A 24,713-nucleotide genomic window follows, 5' to 3' on the forward strand; every position below is an offset into this window, starting at 1 on the left:
AGATAGAACTACGTTTTTCTTTGTTTGTCTGGCAGTTGTTTGTTATTCTCTATGTGCGAGGGGAAAAAGTGAGCTGAAGTGCCCTTAGACGTGTTTGTGGGAGTGAGACGCGATGACATGGTCAGGGAAGGAATAGGCTCCAGTCCTTGGGGAGGAAAGGGGAGGAGGTGTGTGGATGGTGAGGAGGGGGTTGAAATGCTGATGCACCGCAGGTTTTTGCCATTAGTCTTTTTATCATATAGCCAGAGTTCGCCGTGTTTTAATATGTCATAAGATACTTTGTATGCTCCTAATAACACTAGCCTCTCAATGTTTGGAATGAATTGACAAGAAACAAGAGACGGCACAAAGTTCAGCTTAAGAATGTCTGTCAAGGGCTTGGGATTTGTCTCAGGAAACAAATATGGTAACAATAAAGCATCTGTGTTTTTCTCTCAACAAGAGGAGGGGTGCTGTGCCATACATGATTGCTGGCTTTATGCTGGTCTTCATAGGCTTATTGGACAGCACAGGGAGACAAAACAATAGCTATGTGTTCTGAGAAATAGAAAAAAACAAAAACCTTTTTCCCCCTAGCTGTACCCCACTGCTCAGGCACTATGTTTTTGGAGTCAGCAGGGGAGAATTTACCATCGCTATCTAACTGTCTTTCACTTTGACCTTAATTATTTCCACATGTTCCATTAGATTGCTATTGGCAGCCTTTGCCTGTTTAATGTGATGCATTAGAAATGTGAGTGGGTTTTACCCCACCGGGCTGTGGGGTAAACTGAAAGGTCTAACCCCGAAGAAGGGGGGGGGGGGGGGGGGGACAACCCAGGCAACGCATTCGTGACTTTTTAATGGAAAAGGGCTGAGGGAAGCCTCACTCAAACCTCTACGGCTTGCTTTGTGCCACCCTGTGTGTATGTAAGAAAAACGGACCCTGAATGTGTTAGTGGGTCATACAGATGGGAAACGTAAAGAAAGTTTCCAATACAGGATGTTTTGAGGTTGTGACGATGCTTGTGAATCACCTGAACAGGGCTCTGGAGTCGACCTAATTTCTCAACGGCGTGACTAAAAAAAAATCTGAAGTTGCACCAGTGCGACCAGCCGTTCGAGGGAAAAAAAAAGTCTCTGCGACTCTGAAAGCCTCCCTTTGGTTCAACAACAGACACACATTAGGCCCATATCGTGGTCTAAACCAATCAGAGATAGTGAAGGGCGGGAGCCCCCTCTGATTGGCTGTGGTCCAGATATTCCTGTAAGGGGTTAAGTGTGTGCATGTACGTTTGAAAATGCGTGTGCTATGGTCAGATAGATAGATAGTGCTGTGGTCAGATAGAGAGAGGTGAAAAGAATGATTGACAACTTCTTCTTATAGAATGTTAAATTAAGGCCTGATTCTTTCGAAAGTCATAACCAGGGATCCCAAGTGTCACGTGTTTTGGTCTTTTGTCATGCATTCCGCCACACATTGTATTTCTCACGCTGAAAAAAAAGATTATAATAGACTGTATATTTCTCTGGTGCGCCGCTATCGCTATGGAAATGGCAGTAAACAAGCACGACTCCCATGAGTCCGAGCAGGGCAGTTATAAATAACAACAACAACACTAATAATAATATTATTAATGAAAGATCCCCATTCCTGTGGCCCGTCCAACCGGCCAGCCCAGTGGGTTGGGTGGGTTAAATTTCAGCTCACACACTTTAAGCACTTTAAGCACCAACACTTTTCAGTTAGTTACCTGTCTTGTGGAATTGTGCTTCAAATAAAGAACTTTATGTTGACCAGATTGTTAGTTAATCATTTACCAGTCAATTTTTGCCTAAATAGACAGGCAGCTATTTAAAAAAAAAAAAAAGAGTGAACCTGTAAAACTGCGGTGTTTAATGCGATGCGGTCGAAAAAAAAGTTGGGCAACAGTGCTACCAGTGCAAAAAGTTAGTCTAGAGCCTTGCATCTCAAAGCTAGTTACCAATTAAAAAAAAAAAAAAAAAGAAATGCACTGAAGCAAAAGTTCATCTGATTTTAAGTCGAGCACTCTAAACTCTAAAAAAGTTGTTTGGGTTGTGCATCTTCTCCTCATTTCCTCTTTTAAGTCAACCTTTTTTTTTGTTCATATATTGCAGGGCCTTTGTCTCGCAGCCCTTGCGAGCTGCTGCCAGTGGGGACGGGACACCCAGTGCAAGCCATCCTGAAGAGCTTCACCGCCTTGTCAGGGTGTGCCAGCAGGGGCACTGCCAGCCTGCCTCAGGAGGTGCACGTCATCAACCTGAAAGGACATGCTCCAGAGGGACCAGACAGCACTCCAGCAAAAGTGAGTCTCCCTAACTGACAAACTCTCATCTTGAGGTACATTTTCTACGTCTCTGAAGTGAAAACCACTTAAGATCAAACTGAAATGTGAAAATATTGAACCAAAATAGTACATGATTCTCCAAATCTATATTTTTCATTTGCACCGGTGTGCAAGATTTTTTCTAACTGACAGCATGGGCCAGTGCAAAGTGATCTGCCCTCCCTTCTGCACTGCTCCACTCTGCCCTTTACGTGGTGCAGTCATTTTAATTTCAAATCATTTCACGAAACAGTAATTAAAAAAGTAATTTCTAGTTTGTCACTCATTACTAAACATTTTTATGGGACAAGAATCTCTGTTAGCTCCCTTTATTCCAATCTGATAAGTGTCATCAGGGGCTTTAGATGTTCATATACCGATGGGATCTTAATTTGACACAGGTGGGCATCAGCTATTCTACAAATTCCACAAGTGAAATAAAATCAATTCGTTCCAGACCTGATGATCAGATGAACTTACCTTGCCTTAATACATGGCTTTTTAGAGCCTGAAAAAAAAAAAGACAGTGAAAAGTCATTTGAAAGTCTGGTATTTTCCAACCACATAATGGGTTTTAAGCAGATACATTTAAAGCACTCATCCAAACTGCCAACACAGCTCCTGAGAGTGCTCATAAAGTTCATATCTGTGAACGTGAAACCGCTCCTTGTCTTCAGGTGTTATGCAGCACATCTTGTGGCTGGACTGCTAACAAACAGCCATAGTTTGAACATGAATCACGGACCTGTGGCTTTCAGAAGCGCTGCAGCTAAATTTTTAACTGTCACCGGCTCGCTCACAATCTAAAGCAGCATGTATAGACATGCATTTTACTGCTGACGAAGGCTAAAACTTTGCTAAGGCTAAATATGGAGAAAAACTGTGTGTGTGTGTGTGTGTGTAAATATGCTGCATCAGCAGGTCAATAAAGGAATGACATGTCTTTTTTATTTTGCTGCAAACTTTGATATTCTGAACAATAAAACTGAAACATTGAATGACAGCATTATAGGAATGCTGTGTAGTCTAGAAAAGTTTAGTCTAGAAAATAAGCCAGAAAATAACACCATATTAGTCCTTCACACTCAGTAGTATTTCAAACTGTGTAATCCAGTCAATGGGTTAATGGGTTCAAAAGCAATATTCAATGAATTGTTGTGTTTAAGAAGTGTTCGCCCGTAAACACTATAAACTCATATCAAAACACACGGAATGCTTCCTTGACCTCATGGAAGACCGAATCAACATACCCAACATACACAACATACCCTTAGCTATGCTGGTGTCCCTGTACCACACTTCCCTAAGCAACTGAGAGGCATTTTCATACACTGATCACAAATCAAGTATCCTCCCTGTTTTTCAACTTGTTTGGATTTGAACAGAAAATCAAACAATCCTAAAAATGTTTTAGCTGCTATAGAAGCTTTGCACAACCCACCAAAACTGCAATTGATTTTATTTATTGGAGATTGAAGCTCAGTGACTGTTCAGTGACATGATTTGAATTATAGTGTTTAGAGCTTGTGGTTAAATTTTTCTCTGGTTTCCAGTAAACTTTTCAGAATTCCCTTTGCTGTTACAATAATGAAAAGCCCACATAATAATCTTTTTGTTTGCGGGCATGAGAAATTCTTTTTATCACATCATTAATGGACCGTCTGTTCCCCCTGTCTTTATCCTTGGTTGCAGAAGGTCGCTCCAGCTGAAATTAGGCGGCCCTGCAGAAGCTCATTGTGTTACTGAGGCTTTAGTGAAGGTCTGCTTATGATTAGATATCAGATCCTCTAAAGGACACTCAGACCCACTCTAATCGTGGATTGCGTTTCCACCGGAGATGTGGGCACAGATTGTCCTGTTTGGACACATGCAGCCCCTTCTTTCGCCTTCAACAGGAGTGCTTTGGAGGACGCAGTGCATCACACTGGATGTCATTGACTCAATCTGCCCTGATCTTTCAAGGCAGGTATTTATCCAATAGAAAAAGGAATTGATAAAGGGGATCTTTTACGGACTTGGCCTCTTTCACTTGTTGGAAAAAGAAGCACACTGCTCCCCAGTATTTACCCTTGATTATTATAATACACAGCAAAACCCCCAAAACATTCCTCCTCTTATTTCTCTTGTCTTGCATTCATTTGGTTACTTTGTAAAATACTGTGTATCCCAAATCTTTAAACACACAACACTCACAACATTTTTAAGAAATTGAGCCACACAATCCAAACGAGCACAGCTTGCTTCTGTGCATCTCTCCAGCTGAGCTTCAGTGACTGAACAGTTGCTGTTGGTACCAACAGATACTACAACTGTTGGTTTGAAAGAAAGAAACAACACATTTTCATGGCAAAATATTAAACCTAAAATTAACTTCCAAACCACTTCTGCAGAATATAAAATGTCTTATTTTATGTGCCAAACACTCAGATAAGCATGAGCTTTGTCCCATTATGAGTTAGCATTTTATGTGAAGAAGCTTTTGTCAACTAATCATGAGGACTGCAAACACTAAACTTTTTTTTTAGTGGTCAAACTTTATTCTTAAGCTAACAGTTGTATGTACAGTCTTCAAAGAGCACCTTCACAGTTGAAGCGTTTGAATCCATGTTTATAATTAAATGTGGAGGTGTGATGAATTTTTTTCTTATCAGTAATTGGTTTCTATCTCTATTTTCTTTGGAAAGCATCTGCTTTGCTTGTTTACTAAGCTAGCAGAGAGGTACCTGCTATGCGTGTGAGTTTGTAGACTTTCTTCTCCTCACTTCCGCTAATGGGAGAGGAAGCGTTGTCTGGGCCACAGACTGTATTTGAATGTTTTGAATGATGGTCTGCAGCACAAGAGGTGCCTGTGGCTGAGCTTTGGCTGTCTGCGTCGAGGCACTCCTGTAGAACAAAATGTGCCCCTGTGACTCAGTACTGCAAAGCTAAGCCTTGACCAGGTATGGGAAAAAAATCTACTATTTCACATAGTGTGCATAGACTAATATGGAGAAGGGCGATCACATGGTCAATTCCAGACACTTTAACACACACATGCACAGCCTCACACACATCCTGCAGCTGCAGTGTGTGAGGTCTGCTTCATGTCTCCTTCACATCCATGTGTAAAAGTCATGGCTTGTCTATATTTTCAGTAAAGACGTGAGAGCAATGTATTGTTTCCTGCTTGCATCAGTTAACCCAATCTTTAGGTGTAATAACCACAGAGTATGAAGTGTGATCTGCAGAACAAAATACGCAGGTGGACCTGACTCAAAATGCACATTTTGGCTACTGGCCAAACTCCACACCAAAGCTGAGTTCTATAGTGCAACATAATACCTTAGATGTGACTGTGGATGGTGCTTGGACTGGTATAAGCTGACTACAGTGTGTATGTATAGTCAGGTGTTTCTGTATACCCGGCATTTGTTGTACTCTGGAAGTGGGAGGACAAAAAACAATTTAAGTGTATAAGCTGCCTTTGGTGAAAACTGACTAGGAAATGTGACATCTTTAGGTGCTTCCTTTGATTTTTACTTGTCAGAGATTGGATATTGCATGAGAGAGTTGTCAGCAAAGTTTTCGGGAAGTCGGTGACACTGGATTTAGTCACACTGGTCACATTCTATGACACCAGTAAACCTGTCCACACCTCAACACAACTCTGTTCGGAAAGGGTTTTGAACTGATATTAAACTATTTTTGTTATCTTCACATTTGTGAGCTGTCATTGGTACCCTGTCTACATACCAAAAGGCTGTTTTGTTGTTTTCCTGGAATGTCCTACATAATTTTTATGGTAATAAAGAGCTTAATTACATTGGGGCTCTCATGGAAAAGGCCTTTTGTCACAAACTGTAATATGGTGTGGATCTCCTTTCCTGATATCCCAGGGCACAACAAGGGAAGTTTGTTGGCTTTACCACCCAATACTCTGACTTTATTATTCAGCATTTCTCCTAAAACTGTGTTTCACATTTATTTGAAAAAGGAACTGATGATTTCCTCAGCGGTTCCCAAAACAACAAAAACCCCTTTCCTCTCTTTTACCCATGTGGGCTCCTGAAGAGAAAGGGACGGACCGGATTCAAAAGGCAGTATCCTTGAACAGGTCAAGTAAGGCGACAGTAAGGCCCGGAGAGCCACGGTGAGGCAGGGTGCTTCAGAAGGCAGTGCCTTCCTCATATGATGGAGGAATAATTTATTCATTTTCACAAAACTGCACAGACTCTTATAAAAACTGTCTAATCTTGTTGAGTAAGAGGAAAAAATCAGGGTGAGGCAGACTGACCTGTGCAGACCAGACATGCTGCTCATATTTCATCCAAGCTTTAAACCTCCTGGGATGTTTGAAGCCAAATATCTTTTGGTGGGTTGACAATTGACCTGAAGTTTTTGTTTTGCCACTCAAGCTCTACCAAAACAATGACCTCATTCTGAAAAGTTCTTTTCCCTCTTTTTTTTGCTCTGGATTGAAGGTGTAGATATCAAGTTTTAACGTTTTTCCACATGTTCCATCTGTAATAGGCTGAGGTGGCCTTTTGTACCATGCTGACAAGCCACAAACCACATGTACGTTAATGCACACAAGCTGGCACAAGCACAGAAATCTTATTATTATAATCTTATTATGCCCAAAATGAAGCAGTGTGTCGAACCAAAGTAAGCAATTCAAAGTATAGGCCTGTGGGGGCATAATGTTGGTGATAAACAAATCGGGCCAGGGATATCTCAAAATGCTCCTCTTTCTCTAATCAGTTTCCCAAAGGCAAACATCAAACGCAGCCACTGGCTCAGAACCAGGGTGAGGCAGAGTAGATGATTGTTTTATCAGCTGGAATTCGCAGATATCATAGCCTGTATAAGTGACTTGCTAGTGGAGCTCAAACAACTTTTGAGAACACAGTGTCAGATGTGAGTTAAGCTCACATACAAGACAAAACAAATACATCTACAGCAGACAAATTTGTACTTTTTAATGTACCGTAATGCTGTTGTTTGTTGCACTTTTTACTTACTTTCACTCTGTTTTCTATAAGTAGTTCTCCTGATTAGGGATGTCCCGATCCAGGTTTTTGCACTTCCGATCCGATACCGATATTGTATTTGCACTTCCGATCCGATACCGATACCGGCCGATACCGATACCGGCCTATCCAAGCATGTATTAAAGTTTAAAATTATTTAGCCTACTAATTTAGTTGTCAGACTCATGTTGAAAAGGGTTTTCCTGTTTATTCAGGGATAAACACAAAATTGACAAAATTATAAATAACAAACAGAAATGGCATCAGTTAACAGTAAAAAGTCCAAATAATACTGTCAACTGTATTAAAAAAGCAAATCACACAAATAACCTGAGTAGAAAATAGTCTATTAACTCAGCAACAGTACTCTGCTCTTGAACAAGTGTAAACCAAGGCTTTTAAAATATCAGTGCAAATAGTATTGTGAACTATTTAAAAACAAAAATGACTTCTACTCCCCAATCTCCTCCACACTTTGCACTCTACCTCTTCATCTGTTTCGTCTTTTAGGGTAAAATAATCCCACACAGCTGACATTTTTACCGTGTTGAAGGTGTGCTGGAAAATGCGGACCGGATATTAGGGAACAACGCAGAAAAAAGTGGAATGGATTATTTAAATCGGTGCGCTAAACACGGGCCGAGTCGGCATTTTTCCATGCCGGCCGATACGCATTTTTTTGCAAATATCGGCGGCCGATCCGATCCAAATATCGGATCGGGACAAGCCTACTCCTGATGTCCTCCGGTGTGTCTTTTTGTAACAAGAGACATACAAACTGTGAGTGTGTGCACTCTTTGTAATTTTCAAAAAGGTCAGCAGTTGACTGATTTCTCAGCAGAAGCATTACTGGGGGATGCAATGTCAACTATTATATTTTGCTACATATTAATGTGATTAAGGCTCCTGTGTGACCAACAGTATGGACCTTAATACATTAAATACAAGGGTTGGGAATCTTTAGGCATCATATGATCAAAATGATTCTCGATTCAGTACAAAAGTCTTTCTTTTCAGTATCTGTTCAAGTCCACTGTTTTCAAAGACAGCAAATAATAAGCCTGACCATTCCGAAAGCTAACGCAAAGCTCGTCAATACACCAACGGCATAAAAAGCCAACAGCCTTCGGCTAACTGTTGCTGCTCCGAGTGGCTGGATTACAGTGAATACACCCAAGGAGTACCCTGCATCACTTTTGCTGACTTCACGTGAAGACCAGGATGTAACAGTGGTATTGTGAAGTACAGGCACCGCCGGCAGCGGCATGCTCTCATATATACAAGTGGCTTGGTTTAAGCCACATCCATCTAACAGGGGTGTTTCCGATGAAGATACCCAGCTCTATCTGTCATTACCACCTGACGACCACATGGTCTCAGCACGAATCTCAAACTGTCTCTCTGACATATCAAAATGGATGAAAGCCCATCACCTCCAACTAAACCTCTCTAAAACTGAACTGCTTGTCTTTCCAGCCAAACCAACCATACGCCACAGCATCTGCATCCAAACCAAATCCCTATCTCTTGCTCTGTCAAAGGTAGCTAAAACCTTGGGTGTCATGATTGATGACCAACTAACCTTTAAAGATCATGCTACCTCCGTTGCTCAATCATGCCGCTTTGTATTGCTAAACATAAGAAAGATCAGGCCATACCTAACCCAACACGCCACATAGCTCCTGCGGCCTGCAGGCCATGGTCATCTCCCGCCTTGACTACAGCAATGCTCTCCTAACTGGTCTCCCAGCCTGTGCTGTGAAACCACTGCAGATGGTCCAGAACGCGGTGGCGTGTCTGGTCTTCGGTTGGCCGAAAAGAGCACACGTCACCCCTTTGTTCATTTAACTCAACTGGCTACCCTTAGCCGCCCGCATCAAATTCAAGTCACTGATGTTAGCCTACAGAGTCCTTAATGGAACGGCTCCCATTTACTTGAATGCTCTTGCAAAGGCTTATGTCACAAATCGGTCACTCCGGTCGTCAGAGGATTGTCATCTAGCTGTGTCTACACCACGCTTAAGACAATCCAGACTCTTTTCATGTGTTGTTCCACGATGGTGGAATGACCCACCAAGCGCTACCAATACAGGGGCATCCCTGAATATCTTTAAGAAACTCTTGAACACCCAGCTCTTCAGAGAGCATCTTCTATCGTAGCACTTACCCTTTTACTGCACTTTATCTTTCTGTACCTCCCTCTGTGCCTGCACAGTTTACTACTAGTTTCCTTCTATGTAGTTTATTGTTAGCTTTGATGTTAGATGTAATATTTTTTCAATTGTAAGTCGCTTTGGATAAAAGCATCTGCTAAATGCATAAACATAAACTTTTCCATTTCACAACATAGTTCTGCAATACAACTTCCTGCGAGCAGAAATGTCCAAAACATACCCAGTCATAAAAATCCTATTTACAAAACTGTGCTGTTATCCTAAAATCCATTTTCTAACACCTAAAACCAGACTACTCCAACTCCCCCATTCCACACACTCTTATCCCGTGGCCTCTCCTGGAACCTTTGATTGGTGTTCAGACCCCCAGGGAAGCATTTGCCCAAACACCCTGGAGAGGACACGAGAAAAGACTGGTGAGTAAAACAGTCCATTTTAGCACCCGTACAACCATTTAACAGACACATTTACTCTGCCTCACCAAACCATGGCCAACTTAGCTCCCACAACTCACACCCGTTTCCTTCACAGGCAGCTGCCACTCAATCAACCCAGCAGCTGTGTGGTGTCTTCATACAGATTGTTGAAATGTTCAATACATATTCCATTAATAATTTCAGACATCTCGTGTGTGACCTTTGTGCTAATCACTGCAGCGTGTTCGTTAAAGGGAAAATGTGACTGAGTGAGTTTCCCAAAGTGCTACATTTACATGCACATATTTAAAGTAACCAAGTGCTCCTTCGTTACACCCCCGATAATTAGTTTATACAGTTGGTTATAAACTTTTAATGATAGCCTTTTTGCAATATGCAGCATTTGGGAGTTCTCACTGTGATATTACTTTGTGTTTTACTCAGAAAGTTAAAGCTGGTGTGGTAGACTAACCAGTTAGCTAGTTCCTTGGGTTATTATTGCTGCAAATTATTTGGAAACTGCACGTGGAACCTGTGAGTTTGTCCCACATTAGGATCAGCATCCGCATGATCTCCCTTTCATGAGCCCAGGTTACAGTGAAAATAAATACAGCGGCTTGTTTGTGGTGCCGATTCAAATGGCACTGGAACTTCGACCTTTCTGCTGGTTAACTGCTGATGTAATCACCTAAACTACCCGACCACACACACATTTTGCCCCAGCAATTTTGATACATTTGCATAGTCCGTGTGAGCCAAACATTTATGCTCCTTGGAAACACTACCATGTGTGTTGGTTTGTCTTCTCATATGATTGCTACACATGCGACCACATAAGAACAAAGTCTGAACTAGGACTAAAGAAAAATGAACTGATTTCTTTTTTTTGTTGTTGTTGTTTTCAATCAGTCAGAGTAAAACCTGGGCTACCCTTCTATACCCGTGCCCTCACTTTACTCTCAGTGCTGTGTTATGTTCCTCTTAAAGATTATTATCCAGACGTCCCGTCTCACTTTGACGTCTTTTCAGGTTTTTCTTTTCTTCCTTTTTTCCCCTTGCTGCTTGGTGTAGAGGAGAGTGCAGACTGATTACCATCACAGATCAGCGGAAAGGCTCCAGGTAGCATCCCTATCACACTGAAATATGTGGGCTGATAAGAGGGGCCAACAGGTATTGGTCTGCTTCCCCTCTGCCACTGAGCTCTTTTGCCCCAGCGTTCCTTTCCCTCCTTTATTCTGTTTATCCTCAGTGAACCAGAAAGAACCAAGATCCAGACAGACAAGATAAATGCACACAAACACACATCAGATAACAGAATGATTGGCCCCAAGTACTTTTTGGCTTATTCTTACTGTGTTTTCAGCTCAAGCATTAGTGCTTACAGTTTTGTAATAATTTAGATATCACTGTTTGAACTTCACTGATTTCCTTTTTTTTTTTAAATATAAAAACAAGTCATTATGCTTTGTTATGAGACAGGTTGTGCTTTATTTTTTTCTCTTGCTGATTATTATTTCTGGGGAGGGAGAGTGTGTTCTCAGATGAATCTTTCTTTTTGGCTAATTAAAGAATGTTTTTTGTTTTTGTTGTTTTTTCCGAATAAGCCAGGCTCATCGGGCTCTTAATTAGCTTTGCCAATACAGGAAACTCCCTTTTCCTGCGAGGACACTGAGCTGCACTGCCTGTTGTTTATGCTGCTGGGCACAGTCTTTAACTATAAAGTATCATGTGATGATCTTGATTTGCAGTTTTTAACAACAAAATTTATTTGCCTTGAAAAATATTGTGAAATCACAACCACATGCTCAAGACCAAACAAACAAATCACCCTCTTTAATTACAGAGTCACAGTCACAGGCTTTGTTCTACAATAAAAGCGTGTGTATGATTTATCTTTTTCACTTTTTGAAGTCAACACGGCTTATTGTTTTAGCCAATTTAAAGCTTAATGTTATATACTTTTTTTTAGTAGTTCTTCCATTGTTTACACATGGTACCACCACTAATGGTATGCTCTGTGATGGTTCTTGCTTATACTGCCACAGCTGTCGTCCCCTGTGTGGTGTTCATTTCAGTAATGTGAGAGGCCTGGACAAGCCTCCATCACTGACTGCTTGCAAACATGCCCCTGCACTGTAATGGACCCTGGACCCCCTAAATCCCTTTGCCAGCCTCCCGATAATCAATCAGTCGTGGTCTCCTTTCCCCAGCAAACCTTGCAAGATTCTCTGAATGTAACTGTTTTGAACCAGGGACAATTCAGTGCCACCTGATCCTTGCAAACACCACAAGAGGTACTTTGATGCCTGGTGTTTCTGCCCCTCTTCTTTCCACACCCTTGGCGGTATGATATGGTCTGCTTGTCAAGCCTACCAGCCTTACTACTAACTGTTGTTGAGTTCACATCACCACTTACGTTGTGGAACCCAGAGATGATTTAGATTGATATAATGGTCTTGTTATTATCTGCTTATTCCATTTACTTGAATAACCTGAAAAAAAGAAAAAGAAATGGCCATATAAACCACAGATTTTACCATTTTTCACCCTTGGTGCCTCTTGGTACGTCCTCTTCTTGGAGCTCTGTTTATGCATATGTTTGCAGGTGACTCACGTCTTCTGGAAATGTTTCTGTCTGGGTTTAAAATTCCTCATCTTTTACAACTCTCCCCCTCTCTCTCTCTCTCTCTCATTCTTCCTCTACCTTTCTCTTCCATCTCTCAAAAGCCAGGGCCTCAAGGCCAAGCCAGGTATGATTATAACTTGGTTGTTGATATTCTCAGAAGAGCAATGCAGTTTGATTTTTCCAGTGCTTGGAATAAAGAGGATTTGGGGGGGAGGGGTGAAGCGAGTCAGTGATCTGTTTACTTAAATCCTCATCCAGATTGCATTATAGATAAGTATTTGGTCATTTCTTCCATTTTCTTGCCTCAAAGGGATATTTTAATGATTTTTGCAGCACCACAGTTCTAAACACTCTGATTTACGTTGCTCTCCTCCAGGGCTTACATCTGTTACTTGATGTGTACTGTCTTTTTTCTGTTGGTGATTCCTACTCAATGACTTCATGCAACACGACAATGACAGCATTTTATAAACAGAATATCTGCTAGAATGGAAAAATCTGACTGCGTTTGTGTTCGTGTCTGCTCAGGACACTGCATGATTTTAAGAAAATACTCAATCCTATCTCTCTAAATATTTATCGTATTTATTGTAATTTCAGTCAAAATTGTGATTACGGTAACCTGTATGTTTTATCGTTATTATGATGGAAATGCACACATTTTCTACTGAGGTGTTGGCTCGTGTGGAAACATAAGAAAAATAGGAGAAGCAGGACACACTGTGACTGCCTTTCTCAAGGTAAAATGGTTAATTTTACTGTTGAAAATTTGGCTTGTTAAAGCTGCAGTCTGCAGGATTTGTTGTTGTCAAACGTAAAGTCCTAATTTTTGGCATTTTAAGAGTTTACATGATCTATCAGAACGCTTGAAGTTGAAAACGGTGACCTCCGTAGTCGCAAAATGCAAGAAACGCTTATTTTTTAACCGAAAAATAAAAAGTTATTCAACTTCCTGTCCCGCCCCATCAAAACACATGAGAACTCGTGCACGTCTACGTGCACGCCAGATGCACATACACGACTCCTCATTCATCAACTCACCTGTCATTTGCGATCATGGAAGACACAGTAAGTAGACTAGCCCGTAATGAAGTTCAATAGTCTAGATAAATAAGCGTGGGGACGAGCCTACCTTGTATCGCGCGTGCACAATCGGTGATTGACAGGCAGCAGAGCCCAGCTCGTAAACCTGATTGGTTACCTTTTACCGGTCCGGTCTGCAATTTTGTAAACAAACCTGCTGGCTTTGGAGGGACCTAGCGGGACATATAGGGGACCTAGAGAACTAATTTTTTTTTGTATTGGGGTATTTAATGTACTACTTTCAGAATCCCCGGACAGTTCCAGGCATTATGCTTGAAAAAGAGTTGCAGACTGCCGCTTTAAGCTCTGCGACACAATTATGACTTTTAAAAGTGGCCATCTTTTACTAACAATATGATGACAAGTGTATGCAATTCAAATTTTTGTCACTTAGCCCATTCAGACGTAGGGCTTCGTTTAAACCAGCCTTCTAAAACCTGAGGGCATTCTGGAAGCTTTAAGACTTTTCAGCTAAAGCTTTTTATTTCCCAGCCTCTGAAAAAACTAAAAACATGAAATCAAAAGCTTTTGACAGTATGAACCTACAGCTTTTATTGCAAATTCCTGAATTTGTCCTCATGTTTATGACTGTTTTTAAAAGTTAAAATAGTGTCTTTGAAATATCGATACAAGATGTGCGTCGACGCCAGGCTTCGAAGGTAAAAACTACACATATGAAGATTCAGGGAATAACAAGCTAATCAACTGTCGGAAACTTTATAGTGTAACTAGTTCAGCTACATGTACACATTCCTGGCCCTGAAAGTGCCCCAGAGAACCCGGGGGCCGAGATATCGCAGTTCACAACTATGGTTTCCAGCCCCGCCTCTCACCCTTTTGCTTTACAGTCGCTTGACATTTTTTGGGGTTTTTGATGCCATCTTTGTTGTGTCTTCAACATGACAACTAATTCATGTCTATTCCTGTACATGTGCAGGGCTCACACAGTCACACAGAAGTCTTTTTTAATGACAGTGTTTTTGCATCCCCAAAAAACCCCAAACTCTCTTGTATTTACTTTATGGACAGCAGGACAGCCCCCTGTACCTCTTGAGCTACAGTCACTCCCAAAAGCTTGGTGAAACGTGAATTGTCAAATTCTAACAGATTTTATTTCCAAGTTTCATAGAGTTGAAGTCGTGTGTTTATATTGAACGTCTGAATGAAAAAACCTTTTCTTTCACAGAACACAGATTTTTATTTTAAAGAAAATATAGGCTATATAATATTTGGAACATTGGGAAACGTGTATGTATAGTAATGGATAAACAGTCATTTAAACAATGTATTACACGATCAAACTAAATTTTATTAAAAACAATTCTACGTCTCATGCCATTATACGACTAAAAGCAATCATCAAAACATGCTGAAATATTGATTCTGCTATTGAAATGTTGAAGCACACACATCTAAGGAAAGAGAAAACGTGTTGACTCGTGTGTTTAGTTGATCCGCAGATAGATGGTCAGCTTTTTGAAAAACGTCTCTATTTTGAATCGATTTACACAATCCATAAACACTAATTTCACAGAAAATGAGTGCTTCTCTGTTCATTCAAGTAACGTTAGGAGGGTAACTAGCTGATGTTAGCTTGTTGATAAGCCATGTTTACAATGGGCTGTTTATTTCACCAGTGTTGTATGCAATTCAAATTTTTGTCACTTAGCCCATTCAGTTGGGTGGGGACGGGTGGTGCTCCTGAAGAATCATATTGAAGTATTGTCTCCTCCTGATAAATTTCCAAGTAGCCAGCTTAAAGTTTTTCGACTAGGGGAAACGTTTAAAGTGTTCACCTCCATCAGGCATCACGTGCAGCTTACTGACTGCTCAAACCAAGGGGAGGGTGAAGGGAAGTGTCACTCTATGCTGCACACGACCTGACAGATTGCTCCACTTTCTCTCCAGGGAGTCATAAAAAAAAGAGTGTAAACACACGTTATACTGCAAGAATGGTATGACAGGAATTTTTTTTTAGTGGTTTTAAAACTTTTAAAAACATGGTATATCTTGAAACCAGAAATGAGAAAAAATAGGAGTAAAACTTTTGTGTTTTTTGACTAATCCTGTTTACAGACTAACCATACAACCTCCTCTGTGATGGCTATTGTGGTACAAGAAGTACATGACATGAAAGCAGAGATTTTACTCTGTTTTAGAACCTGTTTCACAATCTGATATTTGTTAATCTGATTTTTAGTTACTGGAATGAAAGTTGCAGAAATATGTGGTGTCCCGGAACAATGTTTATGATTTCCATCTACATCTCCATGTTGAAAATGTTCAACTATATCTAAACAAATTGCTTGTTTTGTCTTTCATCGTTTTCTGTGAAAGTACAAAGAATGTATTATTGCAAGAAGAAAAGGCCAATATTTATGTTAGCTGTGACTGATTAAGTTATTTCAGGGGTCATTAAATCATATAATGTGAATTCTTGTGGGTTGAATTAGTGATTTACAGGCTTTCACTGCTGTCACACAGGATAAGGCTAATCTGATTAATCTGAGAAAAGGAGGATGTTTAAAGAAGAGTGTGAGTGTCAGGCCACTACACATTTGAGAGTTCTCATTAAAGCATGAAAGAAAGTAAGCTATAGAAGCAGCGATTGGAGGTCTGTTTAAAGTTAAAAGAAGATAATGCTTAGATAAAGATAAAGCTTAAATCTCTGCCTGAGATAAGTTTGGGTTCAGGGAATTTATAATCTGAACTACATTACTCGATTTGCTCCAAGTGCTCCAGACAAGGTTAACACCGGCAACAAGAAAACAAGAGATGGGGTTAGTTTTCCCCATCTCACTAATAGACTGTGAAAATCTCTTTGGCAGTTTTAGAACCAAAGGCATAGTTGCATGCTGTAAAGATGGTAACAGAGAACCGCCACTGTTTTTTTTCCACAGTTAACAAAGACTCTACTATGTGAAAGTTCAGATCCCTCTGAGGCTACATATCAGAACTAAACAAGTCCCTTTTAGGGAGAACACAGCAGGCCGCTTTTTTATCAGCAAAGGGAGTACATAAACAACCACAAAGCCTGATACAGAAGAACAATCAACAATATAACAGAGCTGCATTTACACCAGGATAGTCACTTTGTTTTGCCAGATTTTTTCTGGCTAAACAAAAGTGAACAGGAGAAAATCAAAGCTTTGACATTTGCATGGTGAAGCTGTGTGAAATGTGGTGTGTTACGATTTAATTTGCTCTGTATTGTCAGCATTTTCCCTGATACTGTTCTGCGAGTTTGTTCTCATGGGAATCCAATAGCTCTTTTATTTCCTTGCCATACCAGGTGGAGCTACATCTGAAACCCATCCAGTCAATGCTGTACCACCAGAAGCCCCTGGTCTTTGTGGTCAACTCCCCCCAACCACTCATCTGGAATGTCAAGGCAGAGAACCTGGCGCTGCGCATCAAACATACCTTTCATGTGAGTCCAGCATCACGAAAATCCCTTAAAGTCCTTTTTGCTTAAACAGTGTCTTCATTTCCTTTATTGTATTCCTTTTTCAGAGGCTGATGTCTATGAGTAAAATATTGAAAGGGATGTAAATTTGCAGAGGCCTTTCTGCATGTTAAAAAAATGCTTTCCGTGTTAAAGTGTTGACCTGGGCGGCACATGTGTGCAGTGCAGTAAAGTCCAATTTTTTTATTATTTGCATGGAATTCATTAGGAACTTAATTCTAATTTGAAGAGTTTCTTATTTTTCTAAAATAAAAATTGAATGTGCTCTGTCAGCCTTACTCAAACTCTATAGCCACACCCTTCTTGGTCCTGTTGATAGCTTGGCTGCTGTTCAGATCAGACTCAGCGAATCTGAGGACCACAAAACTCCAATAGTGTGGGAGGGTGTGACACCAAAGAGTGAAGCGAGAGGATTATCTGTTTATCTATTAATTGTGGGTTCTAAAATGGTTTGTAAAATAATTCTAGTCTTAATAGTTGTGCGCAAAAAGAGTTGAGCTCATTTGTGTGAGGAAGAGGGTAGCTTTTCTTCTTGTTTTTATGTTGTTGGTTATTTTAAAATAGCTTAACTGAGGCCTTTGTTTTGACCAGGGCACAAACGGGGGGAGGAAGAAAAGAAGATTTAGTGAGGGGGTTATCTCGTTGTAGCCAGAGCCAGGTCCCCTGGGGATCCAGCCATATTTAGTAAAGGTACCAGGGGGCCTCTCTGGGAAACTTGATATAAAATGTAAAAATGGACCGTTTCGGTGCTTTTGTTCAAAGCCTGTGTATCACAAGAGAAGATTGCAGCAAAGTTTTATGCAGAAGCCTCAGCCATGTCTTCATTAGGCCATATGAAAATTTTTTTTTTGCCTTTATTTGGTTTGAAGGATTTTTTGCATTTCTGGCTTCCCAGAAGCAATCATTTTCAGTTGGATGTTAACACCACAGCATTGTGCAGGAATGCAGCATCAGGTACACAAATGAATTCCTTATGTGGACAAGTGTTTTCTTGCTTATACCTGAAACAAAAACCATCCTGCCGTGAAAGGCAGTGTGATATTGATGGGAATATGTACCGACTGCAATAACCTTGTGCTGACATATTTATTTTAAAGAACGGTATGTCCCAGAGCAGAGTATTAGTATGCCTCCCCTAGACCCTATGAAACTACCTTCCGGTTGCGTTACAGTGACTTTCGTCACTCAGTAATATTGATGATCATCAATATTCACCTCCTCATCAAAGGGCTTCCTGTACAATAAAGTGTTTGTATAGGATGTTTTTCAGTTTAATGAACATGTTCATAAAATAATGTTTTCTTTAAGACAATCCTTTTAGAAAGTGACAAAAGAAGTTGCTCTTTTAAACTTTGAAGAGATTGTGAAAGTCTTATGTGAGCTGAAATGAAACCAAGAATTCTTTTTTATACAAGTCTTATGCTTGATTATGATCAAAGGTTTAAAAAAAAAAAAGAAACGCTGCATGATAACTTCAAGCCTGAGTCACAAGTTCTCATTTTGAATATGACTCCTCTCAGTAATGGAAAAATTCTCCTGTTGAAAGAAACAAATGCATTTCATGCTGATGGATGTACATTTGACCCACTTTGGTTTTTCCATTGTTGTGAACATGTGTGGCCAGTGGGATGGGTGTCTCTGTAGAGGCCAGCAGGTCAGCATCGCAGTAAATGTCTCCACTTGTCAGTAGTGGCAGACAGAAAGCAGCTGAAAACCATCATTAAAACCTGCAGTCCAGGCAGAGCTGTGACTGTGTGTTCAATGGGCAGTTTTCACTCCTGCTTAATCTCAAATGAAAAAGAGAATTCTCTGAATTTACCTTTTGAATGGTAACACATTTCTCTGTCAGAGGAATGTGCATCTCCAGGTAAGTTTGCAGTAGCAACACATGCTCGGCTCGTCCTCTGACTGGAGCTAAAGCATATTTTCTGGGTCAAAACTGAAGTGTCAGCTTTCTCTTATGACCTTTCGGTGTGATATTTGTCAGACACACAATAGCGCTTCTTTAAGTGGAAAATCTAAACAGTTGAGAGGGAGGCCCCTGCTGTCGGACAAAAGTGAGCTAATGGTTTTTATCGACTGCAGGCCCCTTCTGAATGAGGTGTTAAGTATTTGGAGCTTGAGTGACAGCACTGAGCCCTCTGGCAGAGCAAGCTGTTGGTATCTTATTTACCAGGCTGAGTTGTTTGCATTGACATAACCCAGAAGAGTGCCAGACACTGCTCCTCTTCTCAGGTTCTTTCCACAGTGACATGTCCTTGAAATGCCACAGAACTGAAAGACTCCACAGCACTGGACTAAACTGAGCACTGACTGAACAATCACTATGGATTTGAATGAATTCCTTTCATCACCGCAGTGCAACTGAAACTGAAATGCCCTGTGCTTCTTTGTTATATTCATTAAGCTTCCTGTTCCTGCATGGCATATGCACATGGGGGCCAAATTTACCCCCAACAATTCATAAACCTTTCTCTCAAAAAAGCTCTGGTTTTTGCGTGCTGAAATGACGACCTGTTTTTTCAGATTTAACAGCTGTAAGTTTGCTAAATAAGTTATTGCTACATTAGCAAAGTTTGTTGAAGATAATGTTTCTCCCTGACCTTTTTAATGTTAAAACTTTGTGTTTGAAATAAGTACCTTTTTTAAAGGTAGCTTAAACTACATGGCAATGTATCCTATGACTCCTGTTGGTCATTGCATGAGCGAACTGTGACATTAACAGAGTGCCATAAGGCAGGATTCATATGTATGCATTGTAGGCATATACGGCTTTGGTATGGGCTAATGTGGTTCGTTGTCAAATTAAATTCTTTCTCTTGCATCCGCTGCTGGCTTGGCTTGCAGTGGAAAGTGAGAGCAGTTCAACTTTTTAAAGCGACTTGTTTGGCTTAGCTAATCAGAAATCTGATCTCCTGACCGATTGTCGGTACAATTCCAAACGTCAGGGCAGCCTACCATCAAGTGTTGAAGCATCATGTTGGTGTGAATACCGCCTAACCTGGAGTTTTTTTCCTGGGTATAATGGAGTTGAAGAGCTGATATCGGGCTTAACACTTGACACAGAAACCCAGTGCCAGACCTCCATTACCCTGTATATCCACTGTATAGGCTGTTTCCTGGGGCTAATAGAACTCTGAATCAGTCCTGCCAGTTTTCGTTTCCTGGTCCCACTGCTCTGGGCTCTGACGACACAGATGGGCTGCCTGGAAAAGCTTCATAGACGATGAGCATACTGTTGCTGTTGGCCACTGGATCTTGCCGGTTTTTAAAATGCCAAAATCCAGACTTTTGTTGTAAAACATGCTCTCTGCAGTACTTATTGTCAGTCTGGAATCAGCGCGAGTATAAAATGACATGAAATATGAACACTGAATGACGGCCAAATTTAATTTTACTAAGGGACACCGGGATTTAAAGTGAGGCTCATGTGCAGAGTGTGCTGTGTTGACTTTGTGGCCAAATGTTTATATTTCTTTTGGGTGGTTTGGTGAGGAGGGCTGTCTTGAATCTCCGCTTGATCTGGAGGAAATGTTTTATGTCTCTTAGTGGAACAACATTTTTGCTGTTGGCTTGTGTGTTGCCCATTGTTTGTTTGCCAAGCTTTGCCTTTTTGCTCGTTTGTTGCTTTCGTTGGTGGAAGGCTTGTAGTTGGAGTCTCACACGAGCACCCTAGTCACTGTAACTCATAATGGAAACCATGGGTAGTCACTACTGTTTTTAAAAAAAAATTTATTCAGAGACTGGGATGGCAGAGGAACGCTCCAGAGTGGTGCTGAGACATATGGTATTGTTTACTCCACAACAGGCCCCCACCAGTTCACAGAAACACATCTGCCGCAAGCGGCGTCATTAGCTCCCCATATCTCATGAAGAATAAGAAGATCATATCAGCCACATAAGCATTTATCACATTAATATCACCAGAGAGTGACTGCATGCTTATTTTATCTATCAGCTGCTTCTGCACATTCCATCACGCTCCTCTGTTTACAACACCTCTTATTTTTAAACAGCTTAATGCCATTTCCCAGACTGAGGGTGTTGCTTGGTTGAGAATTCCAGCACTATGATAATTAATCTCAAACATTTGGCGGGCTCTTCTCCTTTTTGTTGAACATGTGGCCATAATATGTTGATTGTTATGAGCAGAAAGGGCAGGAAATATACAGCTAAAGGTTTTGGATCACGCACTGGCAGATGTGCTTTTATCACATTTCCATTTTCTCTAAAGCTCCACCATGTCTCTGTGTCTTACGGCAAAATCCAAAAGAAATGCAGGTGCTCCAAGTTCTTGGATGGAGTTGTTTGTTTAAAATCTAACAGAAAAGGAATTACAGTATATCGGACAAAACTTATATGTGGCTAACTTCTCGAAGGAGGTCTGAGAAATCCCTCACAAGTTGATGTGATGTTGAAGTGATGTTGAGTTTCCATGTGTTTTAGCCTCGGTACACACTATGTGTCTTCATTTGAAGAAAATCAATTCAAGACAGAAAATGGCCGTAATAGCAATAGATTGCTTGTTAAGCGATGAGCTCCATTTTCATATTGTGAAGTTATGCTTTAGTTGGCAGTTGGCTGCTTCAGAAGAACACTGCACACAAGAGAGCGTCACTGTGATTGCATGTTGGTCAGGAGGCAAACATTAATCCATGTGTTCTATAAATGCAGCAGTTTGACTTTAATAAGGCCTAAGCAACAAAAGTAAAACTTCACCACTGACTCACTCGCTTATGTAAATAAGCACACTATGCAATATAATGAGCTTATGTTTATATATTCTATTCAGGCCAATGACAGAAATCACTTTTTGGCTTCAGCACTTTTTGGTCTGTCAGCTGGGCAAAAACTGAGAGTTTGTTAAAGCCCCGAGTGGGTCCCTTGTTTCCCTGTTTCAAATTCCTGAGGTTTTCAGTGCTCTGGAAGGCCTGGAGCTAATTTGGCTTTCAGGCTTTCCCCTCTAATTCTTTGCGACTAATTACGGTCGTATTCCCGCAATTAAACTGATAAACTCTGCTGAGCTTGGCAAGAAGAGCGAAGAAAAAACCAGCCCTTCCTCCTCGACTTCACTCAGGGCACCACCCCTTTCCTCTTACCATCTTTCTCTGTGTAACTTGTTGCTGTAGTAAACACACTAAAAATAAAGTCAACCTGAATTCTTCGACAGAGTCTGTCTGCAGTATTTACTGCCTTTGGTGACAATGCCAGGAACATGGAGAGGAGCGTCCAGAGGTCAGACAGATGTTGAGCATGAGGATTTGAAAAGTTATGTCTTTAAAAATTAAACACCCCTGAGGGTTATCAGTCAGTTGTTATAAAAGCATGATTACAATTCAGGGGCAACTTCATAACATCGTCAGAAAGAAGTGGTTTTTACGAATTGCTCTTGGATTTAAATGGATATAATGTTTTGATTGGGCCTGCCAGCACTGTCTCATCTTGTCCATACAGAATGGATACCTTGGAAGAAAGATAAACATGCATGGAAATAAAATTAGGTGGGCTGACTACACCATGTGCCTGGACTCATTTGGTTGTTGGGCCGACTTTCAACACATGTGAATATTTATCTCTGAAATGAAGAACACAGTTAGAGCTCAACAAAGTGACTCCTGAATGTGGCAGATGTAACACATGAGAAAAAAAGAATTTTTGCCTTCCCTGTCACTTCTTGTGGGTATTTTTGAAACAGCCCTTTACATTAGTGATGACACACTTCTATGCGGTACTCCGTATAAACAGCAGAAACAAGACACCTCAATGTGTAGAGGAACGTGTAATAAACTGCAGAGCATATTTTTGGAAGCTTTGCAATAACGGCTGGGATTTAGTGAATTATGTGTTTCACCAATGTTTAAAGAGCTGCATTAGTGTTGGAAAGGCCGCCCAGCAGGTTTTTCATTTCTCAGTCTCAGATTTTTATGATTAAATGAAGATGAGCAGCATTGAATTAAGCTGTATGTGTATTATCATCAACAAAGGATTTTTATGTGAGATTTTGATGGTTATAGTTATAGAAGACCATTGCAATCCATCATTTGAATGTTTGTGCTTTTTTTTAAGATAACTTTACTATAATGGATGTTTGTCAATTGTCCACCTGAACAAACTGAAAACAACACGTTGTGATAAAAGTGGTAGAAGCTTATCCAGCAGTTCCTTTTTTCTCTTAACATTCCTGTGTTTTTCGCCTCCTCTAGGTATCACTTGGCTCAAAGATCTACTTTAAGCAGGGAAACTTCTCCCTCTTCACCCAGACCCGGGAGGAGATCCTTCCCCACGGCAATGAGCACCTCTTCAAGTGGGCCCAGAAGAAGTACGGGGCAGTCACCTCTTTCTCTGAGTTTATGATGACTCAAGCCATCTACATCAAAGTTGGAGAAGGTGTGCACCAGATTTACAAAATTTCCAAACATAGCTGCAGGCCCCAAGGCGGCTCCTCCACCCCATTCCCCTTTAACTTTCAGAACTTTGTTTAGCTTTTTGTGCATTCGCCCAGCCTAGAGGTTTGCGTGCTCTTAGAAAAGAACTGTCTTCCCTCAATAGAAACACACCCCTCTACACTATCTGATTGCTTCCCTGTGGTATTTCTGAGTTTTGGCTGCCTACCGTCATAAGAGTTACAAGAGTTATTAGACCCCGGAAGAACAATGGGCCTCATGCAAGAACATTTTCGTATTTTTATTCTAAATTTCTCTCACTTTTTTCGTAAAAAGGTCTTGTACGAACACGCCACGTCAGATTCAACAAGCGCTCTTAACTTCGGAAAAAGTGTGTAAACGACCTGTGTAAATGATGAATCCCACTCATGCGTATCTAAGTTCACGTGCACGAGGATAGTAGATTTGCATACTCCACGCCCTAAATAATACCATATAAGGCTGTGCTTCCTCGCTCCTGTGCCAGGAAGTGTTGAGTCATGAGAACGGCATCAAGGCGCAAAAAGAACAACTTTACAGGCTCTGAGATTGAAGTTCTGCTTTCAGAGATCCAAAAAGGAAAATCTGTCATTTTTAGCAGTGTCAGCAGTGGAATTACGGGACCTGCTAAAGCAAAGAAAGGGAAAGCAATTACGAGTCTGTTAATACCATGTCACCGAAATAAAAAAATGAATGGTTTGATATGAAAATGGCTTAAAAAAAACGTCTCGCCATGGGCAGGCGATCGATGACTGCAACTAAAGCCGTGCAATCAGTCGTTGCCTCATCATGATGGCACTTTGATGGGGTGGTCCATGAAGGGGGTCTTCTGGCACCACACCTTCTGGTCTGCCTGGGCTGGTTCAGGTGGAGACCCTCATTCATGGCAATATTGCGCCATGAACGAGGTATCGAGACACACCCACCTGGCCTTCAGCTCAGTGCGCTCCACGACAGCACGGGTGTTTCGATGCGTATATGTGTGCATTGCTCCGATTATGTTTGGCAGTCCAGCCACGGGATGAAAGTCCCTCTTAATTTGTACCTATTGGACAGCGGTATATGGGAATTTGATGTACCATGGGTGATAAACTGATGAGAGCTTTGATGAGCAAGGGGAGCGCACGACTCACAGAGGACTGGGACACATCCGATCTGTCTCCAATCTCGCTCTGAAAGGTTCCAGTGGC

General features: G+C 41.0%; 1 protein-coding gene across 1 annotated transcript in view; it reads left to right on the forward strand.

Moving 5' to 3' along the window:
* tgfbr3 (transforming growth factor, beta receptor III) overlaps positions 1 to 24,713 on the forward strand; it is a 77,993-nt gene that overhangs the window by 26,083 nt on the left and 27,197 nt on the right. The window contains exons 3-5 of the mRNA XM_075484916.1: positions 2,119 to 2,306; positions 16,928 to 17,065; positions 23,305 to 23,488. Of these exons, the coding sequence (XP_075341031.1) occupies positions 2,119 to 2,306; positions 16,928 to 17,065; positions 23,305 to 23,488 (510 nt within the window). The remainder of the gene's footprint in view (positions 1 to 2,118; positions 2,307 to 16,927; positions 17,066 to 23,304; positions 23,489 to 24,713) is intronic.

The sequence above is a fragment of the Odontesthes bonariensis genome, chromosome 15 (assembly GCF_027942865.1).
Source record: "Odontesthes bonariensis isolate fOdoBon6 chromosome 15, fOdoBon6.hap1, whole genome shotgun sequence".
Classification (NCBI taxonomy): Eukaryota; Metazoa; Chordata; class Actinopteri; order Atheriniformes; family Atherinopsidae; genus Odontesthes; species Odontesthes bonariensis.